The 26,844-nt window shown below is 40.5% G+C and overlaps 1 protein-coding gene across 2 annotated transcripts in view; it reads right to left on the bottom strand.

The window, feature by feature from the left end:
* Nucleotides 1-26,844, bottom strand: part of MICAL3 (microtubule associated monooxygenase, calponin and LIM domain containing 3) — a 240,384-nt gene that overhangs the window by 45,972 nt on the left and 167,568 nt on the right. For both annotated transcript variants that reach the window (XM_027857317.1, XM_027857318.1), the window contains 3 exons: nucleotides 23,574-23,769; nucleotides 17,585-17,835; nucleotides 6,654-6,716 (listed from right to left, as the gene is read on the bottom strand). In XM_027857317.1, coding sequence (XP_027713118.1) covers nucleotides 6,654-6,716; nucleotides 17,585-17,835; nucleotides 23,574-23,769 — 510 coding nt within the window. The remainder of the gene's footprint in view (nucleotides 1-6,653; nucleotides 6,717-17,584; nucleotides 17,836-23,573; nucleotides 23,770-26,844) is intronic.

Here is a 26,844-nt window from a genome sequence, read left to right on the forward strand (position 1 = left end):
TTTGGTATAGAATGCAACTCATCTGTGCCTTCTCATCCTCTGTGATTCTTGTCCATGTTCCATAGAGGGTGGTCTACTCAATATGCTGGGTCCTTTTCTCTAGGTCATTCTATGTTTGGTGGACACCAATGTAGAACTGAGGTTATTCACCTTGCTACTTGACAAGTCTATCTCATTTTCTGATCAGATATCACGAATGATACCTTTGTTAAGATACTGCTTATACGTAGGTCATCACTGGATATAGGCTGTAGCTTGCTTGAGCCCATCTCTTCTTTTCAAACTTTTGGTCATCTGCCATTTGATTTTTCAGAGAGCATGATGTTCTAAGATTTGTAACCACACAATGAGAGACCATTTAGGTTAGAAAGCTAGGCTTTTATACTGGGAACTCTCTTGGGACATGAAAAGAAATGCATATTTTCCTCAGTGCAATCTATTCTGCTCTCTTCCTCTTGGGTAATTCTGACTCAATGCATTCACTTGCTGTTGATATCCCAGATGACAAAGTGACCTGACCTTGCAACTACATGTCATAGTCTGGACAATAGGTATTTTTCATCCATTTAATTTTTCCTCTACAGATTATCAGAACTTTCTCTTTTGAATATTTGCAACTCATATGGAGGAGGCCTTGTTAATATTCTACGGATTGATGCAATCTGCACAATATCATCCATGCAACAGGAGTAGATGGGGGACCTTATCCTTTATAAGGAATCTCTACTGTATTAGGGTTCATTCTGTAATATTCTGTCTGGCAATGGTGAACATCTTGGGTAATCATATGTATCCCATTTTGTGCCTTGTCTGACATGAATAATCAGAGGGCTGTTGTTATAACTCTTCATGTCTGAGGCTGTGTTTGTCAAGGAAATCTTATATAATAATAATAATAATAATAATAATAATGATAATGATAGCTAACATTTATATAGCATTTACTATGTGCCAATGTCCTAAGTGTTTTACAATGATTATTTCATTTGATCCTCACAAAAACCATGGCAGGTAGGTACTATTATTATCCCCATTTTACAGATAGGAAAACAGACAAACAGAAGTTTAGTGACTTGCTCCAGGTCACAGGGCTATTAAGTATCTGAGGCCAGATTTGAACTCAGGTCTTCCTGAAACTAGGTCTGGTGCTCTATCCACTGGGACATCTAGCTGTTTAACATATGTATAAGACTCCTCGTAGGAGAACTTTAAAGGCCATCTTGTGCTCCAAATCAAATGATTTAAAAAAAAACCCAAACACCGAACAATGGGGAAAGACTGAATAAACTGTGGTACATTAATATAATGGAATATAAGAAATAACAATTACTGGGAATTCAGAGGAATATGGGAAGACTTTTATGATACACAGTGAAGAAAACATGGCTGAGTTTCCCCAAACAATATACAAAATGGCTACAATAATGTCAATGAAAAAATGCTAAAAGGTAGCAGTATTCCCAGTAAATGAAGTGACCAATACAGGTTCCAGAGGACAGGTGATAGAATCCTTTCTTTTCTCTTGGTAAAGAGGAAGGAAGGAGCATCATGGATGCCAAATGTTGCATATACTGACACACAACGTTGTTGTGTTAGTTGGTATTATCTAACTATTTTTCTTTGTTACAAGAGACAGTTCTCTGTGTATGAATATGTTGGGGAATAACTGTGGTGTTAAGAAGTAAAAGGCATTAAGAAAACAAACAAAAAAAGACTTATAAAGATTAGAAGGCAGGTATATAGGATGGGAATTATTGGTGTGCTCAATAATGTTGGGAAGGTAGCAAAAGCATTTGTTATTTTTTCTCATCCTTCTGCCATCATCCTTCCCATAAGAGATCCTGTAAAATGGGCCCTCTTGAGACCGGGTTGCCTCCAGCACAGAGGATGTCACTGTATACTTTGGTTTGATAGGATTGGACCTCAGCGTCGCTTCTCCTTCCTCACAGGGGAACTAAAATCCAAATGTGACAGTCCCACTGTCTTGGGGTGATGAAAACAGATCTTTGCCTTTTTTCCATAGCCTATTTTTTTTGTTTTGGTTAGTGATATCATGTGTAACTAGGTTGTAATTGTCATATTATCCTTTTTATTAACCTGATGTTGATTTTTAACTTTCCTCTAACTAGTTGATGGTCTGACTACACATGGACACTTGAATATTTCTGAAATAACTTCCACAATACCAGCTAGGAATTTTCTGGTAAGACAGAAAATTATATATATATATTTTGGTGACAATGTCTGGTATTTGCCATGTCTAGCATCTTCTCTCTTCTTGAAGTTATTCATGAAATATAGGTGTGAGGTTTCTAAGTCTCCAGACTTTTAGCTTCTTTCATTTCTTAACCTATATTCTCCTACGTACTTTTTGACATTCCTGCTTGTGCCTAACTTCTTAATGAAGTGACCAAATATCAAAGAATCCCTAGCATTCTTATGCACCGTTCTCTCCACTGACAGAGCTATCATCCTAATTCGAGCCCTCAATACCTTTCCTCCAGACGACCATAAGAGTCTGCTAACTGGGCTTTTTTATCTTCAGTCTCTCCCCTTTCCAATCCATCCTCCACACAGGGATCAAAATAATTTCCCCAAGATACATATCATTCTCCTGCACACACAAAAAAAGAAAAACAACCCTTCAGTTGTTCTTCCTTTGCCTATAATTAGGATAAAATGTAAACTCTTGATATTTAAGTTTCTTTTACAAGCTGGCTCCCACTTTCTATTCCAATCTCATACTACCCCCCTCCCCTTTACAAACTTAACATTCAAGCCACCTGGACAACTTCATTTCTTGCCTCTGTTTCTTCACATAAGTGGTCTCCTATGCCTACCACACATTTCCTCATTTCTAATTTTTCATTTTTTCCCTTCAAGCCTCAATTTCATGGGTTGCCTCCTTTGTGATACCTTCTTAGAACTCTGCCCTCGCCCAGCTGCCTCACTCCAACCATCCCACCACCGTGGTTAGTGCTTTCTCTCCCAATTTTCTTTGTCATATACCTTTCTGTGTACATGTCACGTGTTTCTGGCAGAACGTGAGCTCCTTGTTTCATGCAAAGTAGGTAATTAATAATTGTTTGTTAAATTGTATTGAAACCATGTGTTGAAGTGGTTTAGAAAACTTTATTCAAGTTCTTATAATTTGCCCTGCCCTTCATCCTTTGCAGCACAAACACTGCAAAATGAGACGATGAAGGTCTAATGAAAGGATCTTTCTTATAGCCTTTGGGGGCATAATGAAATAAAATCCTGTTTGCCAAAGGAGAAATTGTGAGCCATTCATTCTTTTCTTTAAGCTGCAAATACATTTTGTCTTCTGGTTTAATTGATTTCACAAATGTCAATATTGATGTGGTTCAGTTCTTCTAATGTGATGATTCAGTGATCACTGGACAAAGATCTCTTATTTAGAGTCCAATTAATGTTTACAGACTATCTAAAAAACTGATGAACACCTTCTGCCTTTTTTCCCCACCACTCCAGCAGAAGTGGAAAGGGACTGAACAAGAATGATGGTCACTTTTCCCTGTCTTTGTTTCACAGGTTGCATCAGTCAAAGAATTCAAAGCCATTTTTCATTTCCAGAATGGGGCTTATTTTCTGACTTGTCATTAATTAAACATAGTTTGTAGATCAAAGTCCATGACAGAGTAACACACGGATTAGGAAACACTCATTGGATTATAATTCCTGGGGGTCCTGCAGGAAATCGAGACAAGAACACAACCTGGTTTCTGAAAGTCAAGGTCAAATGAGACGGCATCTCTCCACACACCACTGTCTAATGTATTTGTATCTACAAGTTCCCTGTGGGAACTTGATATGAGTGGAGCAGAAACTCTGCCATAAAATGTCCATCTTTGCACCTCCTCTCAATTATGCAAAGTGCAATTCAAAATTACTTTTAGGAACATAAAAGAAGAAAGGGAGTTGAGCATGTGAGACAGACATATTTTATGTAGAAATGGTAGTTTTTCAGTTTAAAGATACTTTTGGGTCTACTTGGGCTGACTTTAAATCTATTCTTCAAACTTCTGACTATGTCATCCCCCTACTCAGTAAACTCCTATGGCTTCCCATCACCTCTACAAATTCTCCTTTTTGACATTTAAAACTTCACAACATTCAAAAACCTTATTACATACTATTCTTCTCTGGACACTCTATGGTCAGCCAAATTGGCCTTCTGCACTTTCTCAAACATGACACTCTATCTCCCAGTTCTGCCTTTGCACTGGCTGTCTGTCCCCCATCCCTGGAATGTACTCCCATCCTCATCATCATACTGTGGAATCCTTGGTTCCCTTCAAGACTCAATTAAATTGTCCCTTTTTGCATGAGACTTTAAATGCCTTCTCCCCACCCCTCACCAAGGTTAATGTGTATCTCTTCCTTGTATACTTGTATAGGTGCATGTTGTCCTCCCCATTAGAATGTAAGCTCCTGGAGGGTAGGGGTTGTTTCATGTTTATCTTTGTTTCCCCAGAGCCTAGCACATAGGAAGCATTTAATAAATGTCTGATTGACTGTATATGCCTCTCTTTCAAAAACCAGGTATATTTGAAGGTGTTGATAATGCTAAAATTACTTATTTTTCAATTTTCCCTGCTCTCTCCAGCCTAAGAATTGTAAAACAAAACAAAACAAAACAAAAACAACTGTCAGACAAAACAACACGGCCCCAAACCTTCTTCTTTCCTTCGTTCTACTTTCCATCCCATTTCAAGTGCCATTCTCACAGTTGGTTCCCCACAAAAGGCAGAAGTAACAACTGATGGGGTATTTATTTTTGGGATACTTCAGACAGGCAAGGAAACATCTCACTGATTTTACTGACATTTAGCTTTTTCAGGAAGGTTAATTCTTTTAAAAGCCAGGAAGTAGGACTTAAAAGTCATAATTACAGGTGGGCAGGCATGCCTCGTAAAAATGACAAATTTGGGGTAGAGGGAATTTCTTAGGCACTTTCTTTTGACATAGGATTTATGTTCATATAGATTTTGCCATTTCATTGTTTTGTCTCTATAGAGAATCTTAGGATGTGCCTTCTTTTTCAATCATTCTAGCTGTTTCACTGGACAGGAGAATCCATGGTTCCCTAAAAGCCACCAAAGCCACATTGAGGAATGTGACGGAGTCATAGAAGCCCAACTGATTTTCAAAGTATGTGGCCAATGGTCCCTGCTCATCTCTTACCAGACTGGAGAAGTAAAAGACCAGGTAAGAGATAGAACTTGGCCCTCTTACATCAAGAAGCTAAGTCAACAGTGTTGGCCACGAGCCCAATGCTCTAAAGACTTATTTGAGAAAGTTGATGTAAATGCTTATGAACTAGGAAAATAATACCACCATTGCTGTTGAAAAATAGCCTGGGGAGCACAGGAGATCATTAGATAAGCTTTCCCAATCAGGCAAAATCTAGTTTACCGGACGACTGGGCTGGTCTCCTGGTCCTTGATCAAATTTTCCTATTTGAAATTTATAATATGGAAGTTTCTCTTACAGTGTTAGGAAGAAGAAGACTGTAAAATCTCCTGAGGATACCTTCAAAGAAACAATTCAGTCACATATGTCAAAGATGAATAAGCAAATGGTAGATAACATTGCAACAGCAGCTAATGTTGAAGGATACAGCTTGGGCAAAGGGAGTGGAGGGCTGAACTGGAGTTAGGATGGAGAGCAAGGTGCCAGAAGCTGCCACACCAATCAATGAGCTGTATATAGTGAAAGCCAGAAATCCCTGATCTTTAGTCATGTATCGTGAGACTTCAGCCTTGTCAAATCATCTAGAGATGCAAGTGGCTAGTGGCTTATATGCATAGCAGCAATGTTCTTTATATTAACTAGACAGCACATGAAAATTCTTCTTTTGATTTAATGCTCTGAACAGCCTGGACTCCCAACTTTTTTCCTCTACTGCCAGTAAGAAAGATGGGAGAGGGTAGGTCATGAAGGTGGTAGGAAATAGAAATTCCTTATCCCATAAGAGCCCTTAATCTAGGATGTGGACAGTTGACCTCATCAACCTCACACTGAAATAAAACAACAGCTTGTAGTTTGTAAAACAAGCTGATATTTCTAGTTATAGCTGTTATTAGGTGGCTCACTTCTTCTGTTTAACTTCAGTTAAACAATATACACCATTCCTGCTCTTTTTCAATCTTTTTTTTTCTCTTTTTCAATCTTGTGCTATCATTTCACTCCATAAAAAATTTTGAATGTTTCTTCCTGTTTCCTCTTCTGGGAGTCCTCAGTGGTTTTGTGGAATTCTTCCAAATTCCTTTGCTCTTATACCTTAATCATTCTACAGACTTTAGTTGAAACCCCAATGCTAAAAATATATTTCTTCACTGTCCTGGCACTTACTCAAATCCCCATACCCGACTGTTTGACCTGTATCCTACTTAAAACATCACTTTTCTTTGGCTCTGTCCTACAAGGGTTAAGATGAATATCTGGTTCATGCAAGAATGACCGTCTGAGCAAGGCATGCAATGCACACTCCCTCCCTCCCTCCCTCCATCCCACCCTATCCTGAGCATGCAGGAGCAACAGGGCCATAATTCTGTTAAGATACCAGCTGAATTGCTGAGCTTTAGGAGCGGTTATTGTGAATTGGTATAGAAGAAACATCACCAGACTACCTCCAGAGACCGTCTCCAGCCAGGCCTGTACTGCTGCGTGGCGAATGGAAGGAAGGTCAGGCACTGAATTTAAAACAAACGATAAATGCAACATTACATACTGGTATGCACTTCTAATACTGAGGAATAAGGTGATTCCAAGGAACCGAGAACAGAAGTGAACCACGGAAGGTATTAGAAGATTGAGAACAGGAGTAGAAGCTCACTGGGTAGCACATTTCAGACACTCAAGGCCATGTTCACAACATGTGGTGAAAGGGAAGAGAGTAACTGGCAAAGTCCATATGAATACAAGGCCAAAGGGACATCCCATTCTAGAAGTCTGAGGCTTTGGTGGTGATAGCCACCAACTTTTCTGGGGAGTATGGTGGGGTGGGTAGGTGGGTCTTGAGGAAGGCATTTGAGAAGTAACTGAGAAAACCTCTCAAATATTCCCTCTCTCTGTTCCCCTCTCCCCACATATAAGACAAGGCAAAGAAATATAATAACTCATGTTCTAAACATACGCACATGCACACGCACACGCACACACACACACACGGTAGCTTGTTGCTTCTCCTGGCAAACGTTCATCGCCAAACTCAGAAGCAATTACAAACCACTTTAGCTGTTTTGGCTGAGCGCCCATCTGGTCTGGTAGCCCACTGAAAACCTGAATCTCTTCAGGACCTTACAGAGAAGGTCCCTGAAGCACAAGTAGTACAAGAACTTGGCAGGGACTTGATTCATTACTCAGAGATCTCACACAGCCATGCTTTATCATGTATATGTTGGTGTACTAATGTGGGGGTGTGTAAAAGGGAGGAAAGTGCTTGCCCAGGCAAATCCCATCCTCTCCCACCGTCTCCAGTAGATTGCTCCCCCATCATCCCTACTTTCTCTCCAATCTTCAGGCTCCTCTCCTGCTATTTATTCCTATCCCTAAACAACCCTCAATGGAGCCTGCCATGTTCACCAACTATCATTCAACAACATCTCTCCTCCTAGTCTCAGCTAAACTTGAAAAAGTTTATAATACAAGCCCCCACTTTCTCCTGTCATTCTCTTCTAAATCTCTTGAAATCTGGCTTCTTGACTTTATCATTCAACTGAAACTGCGTTCCACCAAGTTACCAGTGATTAATTCTTAATTAGGAGATCTTTATTGATCTCTCTGGCAGCAGGTGGATAGTGCGCTGGGCCTGGAGTCAAGGGTAACTAAGTTCAAATATGGCCTCAGACACTTACTAGCTGGATGATCCCGGGCAAATTACTTAACCTCTGTTTGCCTCAGTTTCCTTAACTGTAAAATGGAGGTAATAATAGCACCTACTTTCCAGGGTTGTTATGAGGATCAAATGAGATAATATTTGTAAAAAAGTGCTTAGCACAGTGCCTGGCACATGGTAGGCATTTTAAATGCTTATACCCTTCCACCCTCACTCCTTCTCTGCAGAATTTGACACTATTGACCACCTTCTTTTCCAGGATACTATCTCCTCTCTGGGTTTTTGTAACTCTTTTTCTAACAGTGGGTGTCCCCTAAGGCTCTTTTGACCCCTCCTCTCTTCTCTCTTTGTACTTTCTCAGTTGGTGACCTCATGGGTTTAATTATTATCCCTCTGCAGATAATCCCCAGATCTATTTATTCTCTTCTGAGGTTCAGTCTTTCCTTCTTTCCTTTGCCTTTTTTTTTTTTTTTTGATGAGGCAATGGGGTTAAGTGACTTGCCCAGAGTCACACAGCTAGTAAGCGTCAAGCTGGATCTGACTCCAAGGCAAGAGCTCTATCCACTGTTCCACCAAGCTGCCCCTGAGTCTTTCATCTCCAGTTGTCTGTTAGACACCTCGAAGTGGATGTCCTGTAGGTTTCTCAAACTAAACATGCCCCAAACTGAACTCGGTATCTTTCCTACCCTCTTCCAAATTTCCTTCTTATTTTTAAGGCACTGCTGATCACTGCAGTCATGCAGGTTCACACAGGTTTCACCCCGGGTTCTTATCCTTTTGCTGGTACCACATATCCAATAGGATACCAAATCTCTTAACTGATTCCTCTATGGCATCTCTTACATATGCCCCTTTCCCACCACTTACACAGCCCCCATCCTAATTCAGGCCCTCCTCACCCAAATTATTCACGTCTTCTAACTGGTCTCCCTGACTCAAGTCTTCCTCGAGTCCAATCGTCCACACAGCTGCCAGTGTTTTTCCTAAAGCGCAAGTCAGAACAGTCCACCCCGCTAATCAACAAACTCCAGTGGCTTCCTTGTACCTCCAGGAAGAAATATAAAATCTTTTGTTCGGCATTTAAGGCTCTTCAAAACCTGAACCCTTCTATGTTTCCAATCTTCGAATATTCTACTTGTCTCCACGAACGCTATAATCCAGCCATACTGGCCTGCTTGGGTTCCTTGCACAGAAATTCATACCACTGTGCCTCTGCATTAGCCATTCCTCATGCCTAGAATGCTCTTTCTCTCAACCTCTGAGTCTTAGAATCTTTGGCTTTCTTTAAGACTCAGCTCAAGAGCCATCTCTTCCAGGAGGCCTTTAGCAGGCCCCCCAGCTTCCAGGGCCCTCCTTTCTAAGGTAACCTTCCATACATTTTGTATTTATCTTTTATGTTCTGATTTATAGATGTTTTCTTTCCCATTAGAATGTAAGCTCCCTGAGGTTAGGGACTATTTGTATTTTCTTTGTACCCACAGAGACTGGCATATAGTAAATAATAAATAAAAGATTGTTGATTGATTATTTCAATGATACTATGGATCTGGGCTAAAGTTGTGCTAAACTTCCACATCTTAAACTATATTATAGAGCAGCTATTATCAAAATCATTTGATATAGGGTAAAAAAATAGGAAATAGGTTGATGGAAAGTCTAGGAAAGGAAAAATCAGAAACAACAGAAATTAATAACTCAGTGTTCAACAAAGCAGGAACCATAAGCTGCTAAGGAAAGAATTCCCTATTTGATAAAATTACTGGGAAAATTGAAAAGCAATAGCTAAGGGTAGGAGACATATTCTTAACCAAACAAGGATTAAAAACAAATGCAAAAGATAAGATAAATAATTCTGATTACATGAAACCGAAAAACTTTTATACAAACAAAATTAATCAACCAAGGATAAAAAGGAAAGCAAAAGAATGGGAACAAAAATCTGTCAAATCTTTCAGATAAGTGTTTGGTATCCAAGACATATAGAAAACTAACACACTCACACACCTGTACGTGTATATACACAGATATAGGTACATATACATGTACACACACAAATAAATAATAAAAACAAAAAGCCATTTCAATAGACAAGTAATGAAAGCATATGAAGAAATAGTTCTCAAAAGGACTGCAAATTATTAATAACCACAGGAAAAGATGCTCCAAATTGCTAATACTAAGAGAAATACATCACTTCATATCTAGCAAATAGGCAAAGATGACAAAAAATGATGGGAAATCAATACTGAAGGGCTTATTAGAAGATGGTGAATTGCTGGTGGAACTATGAATCAGCACATCTATTTTGGAAAGAAATGTGGAATTATGCAAATTAAAGTGACTTAAAATGTCCATATCCTTTGATTCAGAGATTCCACTATCAGGCTTATACCCCAAGGAATTTATTGAAAAAGAACAAAGTCCCTATATATATAAAAGTATTTATAGCAGTATTTTTTGTGGTAGCAAAGAATTAGAAACAAAGTACGATATCCAAGGATTGGATAATGGCTAAAAACTAGCACTATAATAAATGTATGTTGACCTGACAAACTATGGTACATGAATTATTATTGTGCTTTAGAAATGATGAATACAGAGAAGCATGGAAAGATTTACATGAACTGATCCATAGGAAAAGTAAGTAAAGGCAAGAAAACCATGTAAATGACTACAATATGGTAAATGGAAAAGACAACCACAGAAGTGAATGACACAAAATTATAAAGAACAAGCATGGCCCCCAAAAAGAGATATGAGACTACAACCCTAACCCATTCCTTTGCAGAGTCCATGGCTGTGGTACCTGGCATATATTTTCAGGTTTTTTTCAATGTATTGATTAGTTTTGTTGATTTCTCTTCCTTTTTCCTTCTGTACCTTAAATATATTATTTGTTATATGGGACAGCTCTCTGGGAAGGGAGAAGGATATTGGGAAAAATTCTGGAGAAGTAAAAAACAGAATAAATAAATAAAAGTGTATTTTAAAAATATAGGCTAGATTGGAGAGGGAACTGATAAGATGACAGATATTGAAATCCTCAATAACCTTCATTTTTTTTTTTTTACAGTTTCCTTAAGAACAGCTTGGAGAAGTGAAGTTACTTGAAAAAAATATATAATTCATCCTATGAAAACTGTAGATATTTCCAGAATCCCTTTGGCTTAATTTCTCTTCTCTAGAAAACTCCATAATATGTGTCACTGAGCATATACAAACTTCATCCTCCACATACAAACTTGAATTTTTGTTGTTGTGTAGTCGTTTTTCAGTCATGTCTGACTCTTCATGAACCTATTTGGGATTTTCTTGGCAAAGATACTGGAGTGGTTTGCCATTTCCTTTTCCAGCTCATTTTACAGATGAGGAAACTGAAGCAAACAGGGTTAAGTGACTTGCCCAAGGTCACACAACTAGTAAGTGTTTGAGGCCAGATCTGAAATCAGGTCTTCCTGACTCCAAGCCCAGCACTCTATCCACTGTACCACGTAGCTGCTCACAAACTCGCATACACCAAATATGTGTGTGTATGTGTATAAACACACATATATTTATTCATATATATACACACACATATACACTCCATCAATAAAATGCCAGCAGAATTCACAAACTGTAGAAAGGTTGGCTAACCCAATGTATAATGACCACAGGAAAAAAAGAAATCAACTTCTGATTTTTTTAAGAGTAAAACTTAATTGTTGTTTTGCATGAAAAGGTCCAGGATCAAAAGACCTTAAATCCTTAGAAAACTTTACATCCCTTGGAAAAGAATCCAAGGGCAAACACCATGTCTAACATTAGGAAAATAAAATGTTTTGGGGCAGCTAGGTTGGCATAGTGGATAGAGCTCTGGCCCTGGAGTCAGGAGGACCTGAGTTCAAATCTGGCCTTAGATACTTGACACTCACTAGCTGTGTGACCCTAAGCAAGTCACTTAACCCCAATTGCCTCACCAAAAAAAAAAAAAAAATTAAAATAAAACAAAATGTTTTGTTGGCCTTGCTTTTAAGTTATTCGATGGGTTTTCCCCAAAGGAGGAAGTCCTCTACACAAGGAAGTTGTTCAGAAGTGTTCAGACAGTACACAAAGGATCTTAGCCCTCAGTGCAGTTACCTCTGGAACTGGAGGGCTTGGAGGTAGACACCATTTTATCCTCCTCCTCTTTTTCACGAATGTGTGTCCAATGTACATCTGCCTGGATCTCCAGAGGATCGACTAGATTGACAATCTGCTGTAGCTTCAGATTCCCAGCTGGCATAAGCAAGGACAGGGTGGAGGGGATATGGGAGGTGGGAGGTAGGAAAGGTTGGGAGAAAGTAAGGAAGGGGAAAGCAAAACTCAGGGAAGGAAGAACAAGGACAAACCATCACAAGAAGGGAAACAGAGAAAGAAAAGAAAAATGACAATATCTGTTAACATAGCACACAGAAGTGAGATTTGAAAATAAGTAGACAAGCACACAAACTCTCTCACTATTCACCCAATTGGATTTTGTAATTTAGTGATTTTCAAGAATTGAAAATTCAATGTTGTTTAGTGTTGGCCAATCTAAGCATGCCTCTGTGGAGGTATGTTAGTTTCCTGAGAAGGAAAAAAAGCACATGAAAATGTTTTCTTCATCTGGGGTGGCAGTTTGATATACTAATTTTTCTCTTATTTCACCTGCTCAGAATCAAACCCAGGACTTTGAAGAGACCAACTTTCTTTCTTTTTTTTTTTTTTTTAGTCAAAAACAAGGTTTATTGAAGATTCGCCATATTAGCTAGACTCTTAAGGAATCTGAGCATCTGTGGGCTATTGGCTAGAATGTGAAAATCTGCGCCAAGACCAACTTTTAAAAGAAGGTCTCCATATACTTAGCTGCAATGCCTTACCACAGAATATCAGCAGCCCTGTGCCTTCCCATAAGATACCCTGGATCTTCCCAAAGCAAGGTACTTACAGTACTACTACCAAGCCATGCAGCAAGTTTGACACCTTACTCTTGTGTTTTAGAAGGCCAACCAATGGGTAGGATGAAGGTATGCTGCTTCGCAACAAACCTGCCAATACTTACGCTGGCAGCATTTGCTCTTTTTACTCTAGTCAGGACTGACGTTGGAATGAGAAGCTCCCCTTTTACATACCTGTCCCATGCTGCATGCTGCACAATTTGGCAAGGAAAGGGACATCACCGCAAAGGGAAGCTTGGAAAGAGTGGGGAGATGCCTCATAAAGAGCTGAAGCTTTGATAACTCATGAGTGGAAGGAAATGAGGCGATTGAGACAAATTCTCATTTACTTTCTCTACAGTCAAATTTCTTCCTTGAAACCAATTGTGGTGACCTTTGCCACCAAAGGCCCTGGTTCAAGGCAATATAAGAGCTTGCAGGCAATAGCAAAAGCATATCCATGCAGCTCGCCACTGCATGGGCTCCCCAGGATTAGTGTACACATCATGCCACATAGCTGAGTTAAAATATCGGGGACAGTAAGTAACTGAAGTGGGATATTGGGGAAGGTTCAAGGAGAGCAGGTACCACCTGACTGGAAGGACTTTTATGCACTAGGTAGAAGACTGCCCTCATCGACAATGGCAACCGTGCCTCACTGCTTCCCCTCGCAATCCAACTGGCTGACCTGGGTATGGTTCCGGTCCTTGTGGCTTCACTCTGGTTTGCGAGTGAATTTTGGAAAGCGAGTGAATGCAAACATTCGATTGCAAAGGAATGTGCATCTCTGATCAGCTCTTCTGTTACAGCTGTCCTTCCCTGTGGACCCTCAGTCTCTTTCTACGTTGTTTTCCTTTAGGGGCCTGAACCATCTTAGTAAGAGACGAGCTGAGAGGTCGTCTGATTGCCTAAGATACGCTAGGAAGGAGAAGAGGCAAGCCGGTAGAAAAAATGCTGAATCCCATCCTCTTTTAGGCAGAAAAGGGAAGACAATTACATTTCTTACTGTTGACACTTTACTTTTTGCCGCCCATTATAACCCTGAAGTCTTTAAAAGTTCAACATACTATGAATGCTATTTTTTTTTTAAAAACAGGAAAGTGGAAACATTTTAGTGTGAAAAGTGCCCAAGTATACCTAGTGGTGGCAGAAGACATTTTGTGTCACCTGCAAGAGGTGCCCAAGCGACCCAAATATACATATCTGTCATCAGGCTTGCTGATCCAAGGGTAAACTAGTCAGGAAAGGATGTCTGTCTTGAATTTGACGGGAAACTTTGGGTCGGGGTGTAGAATTGGAATAATCAGGTTGCCACAGGGTCATTTCTGGAATTCTTTTCCAACCCATGTTCTTCCATACATGCCCTATGGCATGATCCTGAGGTTCCATGGAGTCCTGGTGCCAGGCACAGTCTATATAATTACGTTAAAAATGTCTTTTCATGTGGGACCTGCTCTTTAGGGCAATTTCTGGGCAGTTATGAGGGAAGGATGGGGGGGGATGGGCAGGGGCAAAGCGGGTACCTTTCAATGTACCCGTGTCCTCTTCATGTGAATTATGCTGAAGCCAGTGGCTTTGCTGGAGTTCTTTGTTCCAGGGGCAATACTCTCCCTCTACAGCAGGGGGAGCCAAACATCAAGCATAAAGACAGGCATATGGACAAATGGAGAGAGGATCGGGAGAGAAGAGGAGAGAGAGAGAAGTTATCCTTAGCTCAAAGACAAATAAGACTTCCTGTCAATGTCTACATATTCAAATACGTCCATCGTTTGAAAGAAATTCCACCGTCCAGTCAAGAAGTCTTGTTTCCAGGCACTTTAGCATTTGGCCAAGTTTGAAGTTAAGAAGAGCCCCTCCCCCCCAAGTCCACCTCTTGTATTCTTGTCTTGACAATGGTCCCAGGTTCGGGGGATCCAGCTTCTGAGTGGAAGGCAAGAGCAAACAGCACCCTAAACCGCACAAAAGGCAACTAGTCTACAGCCATCATCAGAGCAAGATAACGAAGTCAACAGTGATGTCATATTTACCTAGCATTGTTCTTCTGAACATGCTATGGATATGATCTCTCCTATTCTGACAGACCAGAAGTAGAGTCAAGTACTATGCCAACTGCTGCCCGAGGAATAAGAGGCAGTACATAGGAAGGCGAGCCCAAGGCATCAGACACCCCCAAGGGCTCTAGTCTCCTCTTCCTAACTCCCTGCGTCTTCTCATGCCATCAGTTAATCTTCACAGAGAAGAAAAAGATGCAGATTATTGTGGTGCCCACATCCTGAAAGAGTAGACAGCTGCTCCTTTGGAACAGCAGTGTCTGTATACAAACACGGAAAAGCATAAATATCAGTAGGTCCAGGAATGAAGAAGGGAGGTTGAGCAGGTCACCAGACTAGAAGCTCTTATTCTTCTTCCCCAAACCCTCAAATTCAGGAAGCAAAAGAGTTCTTTGCTTCTGTTTTCTCTTGTTCATCCTCTATCTCATTAGCATCTTGTATCATAGCAAATTTCGAATCACTGATAGTTAGCTTCTTTGGAAAATAAGCTGGGTATCCCAACAGTCTTAGTGTGTTTTAAGCTTTAATAGCTTAACTTCATTAGACTTTTGGGCACACTGTATGTATGAAGTGCTTTGCCTTTGTTTCATGCTTAGTCCCTGTTGAGCCAGAAGGAACAGGCTTCGGTTTAAAACAGTAGCAAAGCACTCCTGATTCCAGGAAGAAACAGATAAGCATGATATGCAGCACATTAATCTGGTGCCAACTATTACAGGGCTGTTAAAAATTTGGTCTGGTGCTATAAATGAAAACCAGGAGGTGTCAGTGCAGAAGAAGCCAAAACCCTTGCTCCCTCCAATCTACACACCTCTAAAATGATATCATTAATCTAAGTTTACACAGCATCTTCCTTCGGTGGAATTCCAAGAGCTATACCTCATTTCTGTTTACCACATTTCATTTCTGTGAGGTAGAAGTGGTAATGGGAGGCAAGGATGACAATCTCCTTTCTATACACAGGAAAATTAGGAGAGAGAGAAGTTAAGTAACAGTAAAGGAGAGTCAAAGTCGAGTTAAGACACCAGAAATCCATAATAAAAATTGTTTCTAGACTGGAGTTGGCTTTCGGGCCTCCAGCTCCTACTTATGGCTTTGGTGAGGGAAAAGTTGGGTGGGAGAAGGAAAAGGACTTCTCTGAAAGGTTTGGTGAAATGTGAAAAAGTCCAGCAATTGAGTTTGGGAATAAGGAATTTGTTGAAAAGAAACTGAGGGAGGGGAAGGAGAAGGAACACAGCTAGCATTGAGAGGGAAAAGGGAGGACCTGAGAATAAAAAGAATCAGTCAGAGCATAAGGGGAAAAAATGGAAGGGCAGAAGGAAGATTTGAGGAAGAAAAGGAAAGAGGTTAACAAAACAAGGCAAAGAGAGTTGGGTATAGCTAGTACTCAAAATGCTAACGAAATGAAAAAAGAGCCAACTCAGAGAGGAAAGTGACAGCTCCAAAAGCCACTTAGGTTTTCTAGGAGAGCCACTACTCAGATTTTCAAAGGAGTGAGAAACCAGGGAGCATTCTGCATCGATCCACAAAGAATGTTTTATATTTATATTTCCACAAAAGTGAAGTGATTGTTTAATCTCTGCATAAGGTACAGGCTGTTTTTTGTCTTAGAAGCAAAGATAAAGAGTCCTAAGGAATACTTTTCAATTCTATTAGTTATCAGGGAGAATGAATTATTTCTTTTAAAAAAGGAGAGGGGGAGAAAAAGTTCAAAGTCAAAACAGTCAAAACAGAGAAAAAAAAGGATCTAAAGTACCAACTAGTGTCAAGACACTGGTGGGTAAAGAGGATGATGCAGAAGGAGGAAAGATGGCTCCTTTGAGAGGAAGCAGCTGCTTGTTTGCCAAGAAAATATAGTATGGGTCTTCAGGTGTCACCAGGTCAGAGATCATTCAATCAGAATCGAAGGAAGGAGAGACAAATAGTGGTAGATGGGGACTGAAGAGGATAACTATTGATGGGATAATCACCATAGAAAGGTCTGCTATCTCCTGGAGACCTTCTCAAGGCTTGTCAAACCAGAAAACTAACTTCAGTTTTATGTGGTCCCAAATAATATTACAAGAATTGCTGAAAATTACAAAGTCCTGGGTAATAAAGTGAAGACTTTAAGGGCACAGGTGGCACTTTCATCACTCCTGCTAATCAGAGGCAAGGGCTCCAGAAGAGAAAAGCAGGTTTGGAAAGTGACCTGCTACTTACATAGATGTTATTAGAGAGCAGGATTTGTTTTTCTGGACCACAGCTTACAGTATAAGGATGACATGTTCCTGGCCAGAGATAGAGAAGGGGAGAAATTGTCTACATATATATATATGTCAACCAAATCAGATACCACAGTAGTTACAATATAGGAAGAGGACCAGTAGTACAAACACCCAGAAATTCAAAGAAGACAAAGTCCAAGAAAGTATGCAGAAATAAAATCCATGGCCTTGGAGAATGTGTAAAGTATAGGTAATGAACAAGTTTGAACACTCTGACTCTCAGTAAAAGTATAAAAAGAAATATCCCTTTTAAAAATCAATCTTGTGTCAGTCCAATCAACGATGGTGACTTTGAGTTGAAAAGATTTGATCCTATGCTTTTAGATCGCAACAACCTCTAGAGCAATGAAGCAGGTTGCCTCAAACAAGGCTGGATTAACTGCTGTTTTTAAAGTAGATTTCTTTAACTAAAAGGGAAAAGAAGAATAAAGAAAATTACTTAGGGTTATGATTAGACCTAGTTTTCCTAACCTTCACTAGATTCTTCTTCTTCTTCTTCTTCTTCTTCGTCGTCATCCTCCTCCTCCTCCTCCTCCTCCTCTTCCTCATTCCCAGGCTCGAGGCGTTTTGAGGTCTCCAGCTCCTCCTCACTCTTCCCTTTTAGAAGAGCATGGATGCGAACAGCTTCCTTCCAAGGCACACCCCCCAGGTCTGAAGGTGGAAGACGGGATTCCTCTTCTTCTTCCTCTTCATCATCCTCCTCCATCTCAGACTCTGAACTGCTACAGAGAAGCCAAGACAGAAGAAACAACCCAAGTGAAGAAACAGCAAATAGCTCTCCAGGGGAAGAGTTTATATCCAGGGGAGGAGTGGCAGCGAGGTGGCGCAGTGAATAGAGCTCTGGCCTTGGAGTCAGGAGAACCCAAGTTCAAATCCAGCCTCAGACACTTGACACTTACTAGCTGTGTGACCCGGGGCAAGTCACTTGACCCCGATTGCCTCACCAAAAATAAAAAAAAAAAGAAGTATATCCAGGAGGTGGGGTGGGGAAGAGGTGTCAGAATGATTTTTTTTTTTTTTGAAGAGAAGGGGCAGTAGCAAGGTGGCAAAGTCTTTACAGGGAACCCTTGAAGGGAAAGAGAAGAATCAGGTACGTTTCTCTTTTCAGAAGGAAGCTGTGAAGGTGGTCAGCTCCCTTTCCTACTGGACTTTAATATAGATAGGAAGCTTTGTGAAGAAAATGAGGGTAAAGTAACAAACACACGATGGGAAAGGTTTGAGGTACGTGTATGTGGCAACTGTACGTCTTCACACACATGCAAATCGGATTAGTAAAAGGACTAGCAGTAAATCCTATAACAACACAATTAGGATTTATTGGGATGAAGTTTATATGGGCTCCACAAAGGGCACAAGTAGAGACAGGCAAATGTTATTTTCCATGAACTGTTTTTGGATGTAAACTCATCACCTTGGGAGCATCAGAAATGCAGATCTTCCCTTCTCATGATACTTGATCTAGTTTGTGGGCTTTTAGTTTCGGTCAATCTAGTATCTGAGGTTCCTAATCTCGGCATTTTCTTCGATGCCTTGCTCTCTCTTACCCCACGTGGGCAATCACAATATCTCTCACATCTAACTCCTTTTCTTCTTTCAGAAGCCTGGAGTCAGGAAGACCTGAATTCAGATCCAATCTTGGACACTTACTAGTGGTGAGACTCTGGGAAAGTCACTTAACTTCTGCATGCCTCGTTTCCTTAACTATAAAATGGGCATAATAGTAGCAACTGCTCTCCCAAGGTTGCGGTGAGGATCAAATGAGATAATATTTGTAAGGCACTGAGCACAGTGCCTGACACATAGTAGGTGCTTAAGAAATGCTTGCTTGGAGGCAGCTAGGTGGCGCAGTGGATAGAGTACCTGCCCTAAAGTCAGGAGGACCTGAGTTCAAATCCAGCCTCAGACCAAACACTTGATACTTACTAGCTATGTGACCCTGGGCAAGTCACTTAACCCCAACTGCCCCCCGCCCAAAAAAAAGCTTGCTTGTTTCCTTCCTTCTATCACACACCATAGGTCAGGACTTTATCACCTTTTGCCTAGATTATTACAACATCCTCCTAACTGATCTCTCTGATTCAAGTCTCACTATTCCAGTCCATTCTACAAACTTCTAACAAAATAATTTTCCTTAAGTGCAGATCTGACCATGTCAATAACTTTCTCAACCAACTTCAGTGGTTCTATTTAAAGCCCTACACAAGTTGGCCCTAACCTACGTTTCCAGGCTCATTAGACATTATCACTCTGTCTCTCTGTGATCACATTCTGAGATCCAGCCAAGACAGCTTTCTTTCCGTTCCTCACTCACAATACTCCATCACCTATCTCCATGTCTGCAAACCTGGACTGCACTCTTTTACCTCCTACTCAGAGAGTCCCCTCTCTGCTGTTATTCAGACACAATCTTTTGCATGAAGCCTTTCGTGATCTCCGCCAACTGCTAGTGGCCTCCCTCCTGTGTATACACAAACTATTTACAAAGTAAGAATGACCAGTGATGATCACAAATGCGGAATATATTGTATGGCGGAAAAAATAAAGGAAAGACTGTCAGAGCCAAACTGAGTCCTTCACAGTGGGATGAGCCGGCAAAAGAAAGGAGGAAGAGAGGAAAGGACGGGAAAATTCACAAAGAGAAGCAGGCAACAGAGCCAGAAAAGGTACAATAATAAAAATAAACTTGGCTAATCTTACTGGAAAAGTACAGAGCGCATGACCTATAGGAAATAAATGGAAACTAACATTCCAACACCTGGTGTTAGAGCCCTGTAGACAACTTCTGTTCTTAGCCAATGTTGCTGTTCAGAGCTTGGAAAAATAACTATGAGCAGTACTTATTAGAGTAGAGGTAGTTTTACATGATACATGCAGGACAGAAGCATGCATCCCTATTCTCTAAAAGAATATGCATGCTGACTCCTCTGAATGTAAGCTACTTGTGGGTAAGAAGGGTTTAATTTCTGCTTTTGTATCCCCAGTGCCTGCACACAGGAGGCAGGTAATAAATGCCTGATTAACTTTTCAGGAGTATTTCAAAAAAAGTTTGTTTTTTCTTTTATGGGAGTAGCAGTGTTGAAGGTAGAATTTGAATGAAATCCAAGCTACCTTCAAACTTGTGGAATGTTCCTGCCCTGAGAAAAACAAATTCCTTCCACCCCCTCAGCCCAAATGGTAGGGAATGTCCCCCCCTAGACCGGCTTCATGGTCTATTAACTCTGAAATCTAATTCTTCAGGGAGGCTTTGAAATGACCAAATACGTGACCTCAAATAAGAAATGTGTGCTTACTCAGGTTGGAAGACATGTGTCTTTCAAAGTTAAGTTAGGGTTGCTGACCAATAATGTACTGAAGGTGCCCGGCTTAGTACAATACTGCAGTACTAGGCATGCAAAGGGTGTTAACATCTGCTTTACTTATATGAAGGTACCAGGTGGAGTCAGTCAATAACCATTTGTTCTTGTTCAGTTGTTTTTTTTCAGTAGTGTCTGACTCGTCATGACCTCACTTGGGGTTTTCTTGACAAAGATATCGTCACTTCCTTCTCCAGCTCATTTTACAGATCAGGAAAAGGAGGCAAACAGGGTTAAGTGACCTTTCCATGGTCATACAGCTAGTATCTGAGGCTGGATTTGAACCCAGGTCTTCCTGACTCCAGGCCCGGCACTCTATGCACTATGGCACCACTTAGCATTCAATGGAGTGCTTACTATGTTGCTATGTGCCAGGCACTGTGCTTGGTGCTGGGGATACAGACAAAGGTGAAAACTTTCCTGTCCTCAAGGACAGGACATGTCCTCCATGTTCAAATAAGGAAGACAACACGCAAACAACTATGTATACACAAGATATATACAGAGTAGATCAAACTGAAAGTGAAGGTGGCATAATTAGAATGCCCAAGCTTAGACCCATAGAAGAGTTGAGAAAATATATGCATCTCCCTCTCCTTTTTGCAGAGGTGGAGGACTATGGGTGTGTTATATTACATATGCTATGATCGATGGTAGTTATGATGGTTGTTTTTTTAACTGCTTTCTCTTCTCCTCCCATGTCCCTACAGAGGGCTTGCAGGGTAGAGGATGGGAAGGAAATTATTTGTTTTTTTGTTTTTGTTTTTCTTTTTGGTGAGGCAATCAGGGTTAAGTGACTTGCCCAGGGTCACATAGCTAGTAAGTGTCATGTATCTGAGACTGGATTTGAACTCAGGTCCTCCTGACTCCAAGGCCAGAGCTCTATCCACTGTGCCACCCAGCTGTCCCAGAAGGAATTTATTTGGAAATGAAGGTGACATAAAGTCAAGATATTCATGAAAATAAAATTTAAAAAGAATTTGAGACTGGGTTAGAAGTCATGTCTCATACTCTAAGCCTGCATTTTATCTACTATGCCACAGTATATAATATTAATGATTCTTAACATTAATGCTTTTTATTTTTTCAAAGGAGTTCAATGCCTTTGACAAATCAACTCTTTCTTCCTCATGAGACATGTGTAGAAGAAAAGCATTCCTGTTCATAGATGGAGTACAACAGAATAGAGATTTGCTTGGTTTCATACTACCAATTTGTGGCAGAAATAGGGGTAAAAAGATGAAGAGATGGTTATAACATCCAGAGAGAGAGAAAGTGTGAGGCCTTTAGAGGGCCTTTCTCCATTGTAGATCCATGCTAACTGCAGAAGAGGGAAATAAATCTATAAGAACGACCACAATGAAAATGTTAAAATGTAGGACTAACGATGCTTTAATGTTTCCCCAGTTTATTTTTATTTTATTTTTATTTATTTTAGTTTTAGTTTATGCAAGTCTAGAAACCAAATGAGTGAACCAAATTCTCTAACAACCTTTGAAAAGTTACACTTTTTCTATATGTCCCTTTCTTTTCAGTATAAGTAAAGATTCAGGTCTAAAAGCTTGCTTCTGACAAGCCCTGTTACAGTCTAAGTGTTTTATAAAGACTGAATTTTCCCCTCTTCTCTCTGGGGAACAGAAAGAAAACTGCCAGGTATTGACAGCTGTTTTTTTTTTTCCTACCCCATCAATAACACCGACTGCTGTGCTATTATCTCCATGGAAGTCCAGTCCATGGAACAGACTGCTGCCCCCTTCATAGGGCCTCCTGTGTCACATTATAGGCACAACGTAAATTCTTTATCTTCAGTTTCACTTTACATTCCCTGGCCCTTATCTGTGTTGGACTTTGGGTGCCTGACCTTTGAAGAGCCAAGAGGAAGGGTGTGGAAGAAGAAAGGAAGCTGTGGTATCTGTAGCTTAGTCACTAATGTTCTGGGTAATTAATACCGTTTTGTTTCAATTTTTTTGAAAAATACTATCTGAAAAATAACACATTTTCTAAGCTTACCTCACACTGCTATTCTTTAAAAAAAATAACTTTTTTAAAGATATCTTTTGTTTTTAACATCACATTTTATTAGTTGTTCAGTTATGTCTTTGTGACTCTATTTGGGGTTTTCTTGACAAGGATACTGAAGTGGTTTGCCATTTTCTTGTCCAGCTCATTTTACAGATGAGGAAACCGAGGCAACCAGAGTTAAGTGACTAGCTCAGGATCACACTGTTAGTATATATCTAAGGTCAAATTTGAACTTAGGTCTTCCTAACTCCAGGCCTGGTGCTGTATCCACTGTGCCACCTCTTCCAATGATAACAAAGGTGAGAATACTAGTGCATGTGCTAGGAGTACAGGCACAATGTCATGAGGAAACAAGGAAAAGGGTCTTTCATGGTCTCTCCCGGCTCCATGGATGACCGATTTGAAGGAAAGAGCCATGAAAGGTAAGGAACTCCTGATCTTCTGGCTTAGACTTGGTTAAGCTCTGAATAAAGTCTTAGGGTGAACTATTTATCCCACAGGGAACAGTGATTTTGAAAAATGGACTTTGTAAAAAGTAACTCAGGTGGTTCTTTTGTACTCCTCCCAGTGACCAGGTACGGTGCCAGGCACAGAGAATCTATTAAACACTTGCTGAGTTCTTGAATTAAATGCTGGTCAGGTCAGTGGTTCAGATGCTTAGGTCAGTACAAAGATAGGCCGTGGAAAGGGGCTCCGGGCAGGAGAATGATCAATGGTTTTGAAGTGAGAAAACCTGGGTTTGAAGATCAACTTTGCTGTTTCCTCATTATGTGAATAGGGCCATAATTCATCTCACCATTGTGTATTTCAGTTTCCTCAGCTTTAAAGATAGGGATAATATTTATTTTATCTACTTGACAGGCTTGTTTTGAGGATTAAATGAGATACTGCAAGTGAAAACCCTTGTAAACAGGAAAATGGTGTGTGTGTGTGTGTGTGTGTGTGTGTGTGTGTGTGTGTGTATTCTCTTTATTTTCCCTTTAGAGGAGGGCCTAAGTTCATTTGGAAACCCAACAGATAATGTTGCTTGCAATGAGGTGAACAGGAATATATAGGGGTTGAAGGCACAGATGTTACATAATAACCTGCTTGCCACGTCCTCTTCGGTCCCTTTGTCCAACACGCTGCTCAGATTGTGTTCTGCTAGGGTTTCCTCAGGAACCTCTTCAAGTTCTTCTGCCTGTTTCATGGACAACCTATAATTCTCCAGCTCAATCCTTTCTGGGGTACCCTTCAGTCTCTTGGCAAGGCTGGGCTCCTCTAAGCCATTCACACTTGAACCTGAAAGACAAATCAAGAAGCGAGGTACTGAGATTTAAATTCAAAGCCTGCATAGAAAAGCAGTGTTTCTGGGGGAAGGGAGGAAGAGAGAGGGAGGCATTAGGAGAAAGAGCACACTTTTAGATCACTCATTATACCTCGTAGGAAAGTTGCCTTTGGGAAAAGGTTGGTAAATCCAGAAAAAACAGTTGAGCAAATCCAATGCTAAGGGATCTAGATTTAGTGCAGAATAGGGAAATCCTCCAACCTGAGAATGGAGGTTGAAGGATTATAGGATTACAATTACTGGAAGGAATACGATAGTGCCAGGACAGTGATAAAATTCTATATTCTCTTCTAGAGAACTTGGTCTGGACTAAAGGAAAAAGGGGAAGGGCTTGAATCACGCAGTAAATGAATTCCAAGCAGAGTTGAAGAAACCTTAAACCGTACAACCAAACATACTTTTTTCAGTGCCAAAAAACTCCAGAACACAATCACAGAATCTCACGAGTGAGAGGAACCCCAGAGACCATCTAGCATAGCCTTATGGGAACAAACTTTGCTATATAATGGATCTGGTTTGTGGTGATCTGGCCTGGTTCTCCCTTGGTCCTCCTGCCTGTCTGGCTGCTTCTTCTCAAGTCCTCCTTTCAGGACGATCATTTATACCACTCGGTGCGTGTGGGAGCCCAAGGCTTTATGCGGTCCCAGACCCCACATTCTCTCTTTCTCCAGGTGACCTTATCAATTTACACAAGTCTACTTGTCATCTCTAGGCTAATGATTTCCAGATCACCATATCCAGCCCCAGTCTCTCTCCTGTGCATCAGTACCATATCTCCAAATGTCTACTGGACATTTCAATCTAGATTACTCTAGGCATGCCAGACACGTACTCATCTTTCCCCACTAATCTACCCTCCTCCGAATTCCCTATTGCTTTCAAGGACACCATTATCCCTCCCATCACCCAGGCCTACAACCTCAGTCCATGTAGTTGCCAAATCTTGTCATTTCTATCTCCATTAGCCTATCTCAAGCATCCATTATCTTTCCAATTCACAGAGTCACCACCTTATTTAAGAGCCACATAATCTCTCTTGTCTGAACAATGACAACAGCCTCCCTGCCTTAGATCTCTCTCCACTCCAATCCATTCTTCACATGGCTGACAAAATGAATTTTTTTTTCTTTTTTGGTGAGGCAATTGGGTGAAGTGACTTGCCCAGGGTCACACAGCTAGGAAGTGTCAAGTGTTTGAGGCCAGATTTGAATTCAGGTCCTCCTGACTCCAGGGCTGGTGCTCTATCCACTGCACCACCTCGCCGCCCCAAATGATTTTCTTAAAATACAGGTCTGACCACTTCATTCCCCTACTCCATGAACTCTAGCAGTTCCCCTTTTGGGGGAGCTAGGTGGCACAGTGGATAGACAGTGCCAGGCCTGGAGTCAGGAAGACTCATCCTTGTAAATTCAAATCTGGCCTCAGACATTGACTAGCGATGTGACCCTGGGCAAGTCACTTAACCCTGGTTGCCTCAGTTTCTGCAACTATGAAATAAGCTAGGGGAGGAAGAGGCAAACCACTCTAGTATCCTTGCTAGAAAACCCCAAATGGGGTCACCAAGAGTTGGACACGACTGAAAATGATGGAACAAGTTCCCCTATTACCTATAAAATTAAATATAAACTGACTCAACACCATACCTTCTTGCTAAGTTATGAATGAGGTTTAATGTACGATAGAATTCATCTTTTCTCAAGACGGGAGGAAAAAGCTCAGCTGCCTTTAATTGGGAATTAGCTCATCCTACTGTCTTAATATAAACAAAAGTAGCAGAAAATGAATTATCCAATTAGATTTAATTATCTTTTTTTCCTTCTTGTCTGCCTATTTGCAGCTATCTCTTTATATTTCTTTAGTTGCTGAGAAAGATCCTGCACTTCTGATTGCTGGCTAGGAGGATGTCTGAAGTCCGAGGGTAGCCAGATTTTTAAGCCAAATCTTACGAGTTTACAAAAAGTTTGCTATCTTTGTGTCTTCTCACTCTTATTTAACTGGCATTGAGTTCTTACAACTAAGTAATCTCTATTTAAGTAAGTGGCCAACATGCCACTACTGTAGTCACACAATAAATATCTCTTATTAAATACCCTCATGTCCCTTTCTACTCTAATCCCCGTTTGGTTTTCTATAAGAAAAAAATTAGATTTCTTCGCCCACTTTCTCCAGATCACAATTTAAGTACCAGCCTCCCACACTTCTCTTTCTATGACAAAGAAACTATTAAATCGCCTCTTTTTGTGGTGTCCTTTGCCACAGTTACCAGTGTTCTTCTAAGAAACTGATAACACATGACTCATTGTTGAGTTCAGATGTGGTGCTGTGAATCAAAGCTTAATTTGATCTGAGAGAATTAGGATCATGACAAAAGTCAACGTATGGTCGAGGATAAAGAAAATCAGGCCTAAAATAAATTGATTACACTCTTCATCTCTTTTCTTTTTCCATTCTGTTAGGGTTTTTTTTTTAGAAATTTTTGGGTAATTCCTGACAAATTGTGCATGTGGTTTCAGTAGTGAAAAAAGGGATAGGGCAACATATATAAATGTGAGTTAGACATATTTCATGGACTGATGAACATTTTTGCAGACTCCAATTTTTTGAGCTGATCTCCAAAGCTGGAATAAGCAATGGTTTGGATCTAGGTGTTTAGCTACTTAAAAGTCTTTGGGGTACATTTGAATTACCAAGGAAATCTGGAATTTGGTAGGGAAAGTCCTCAAATGAGGTCTCTCAACTCTGCAGAAGATGGGTTACTGCAATGCTGATATATGTTGGCAAATCTGGTATATTCATGTATGAGCATAAGGAGGGATAAGGATATGTATATTTGCGTGGCCTGTTGAGTTTCTCTCTCAGATATCCTTATTTTTCAGTATATACACCCATGCTAGAGTTATTTTTGTAATCACTGTTTCATTTTCAGTCCTGAGCTCATTGCACCAAGGGAACTAATCTAAATTGATGATATTTAGTGGGACACAGAATATGTGGATTTTAAATAACAGCAAAAAGGAGGAGGCAAAACA

The sequence above is a fragment of the Vombatus ursinus genome, unplaced genomic scaffold (assembly GCF_900497805.2).
Source record: "Vombatus ursinus unplaced genomic scaffold, bare-nosed wombat genome assembly UNPS02012082.1, whole genome shotgun sequence".
Lineage (NCBI taxonomy): Eukaryota > Metazoa > Chordata > Mammalia > Diprotodontia > Vombatidae > Vombatus > Vombatus ursinus.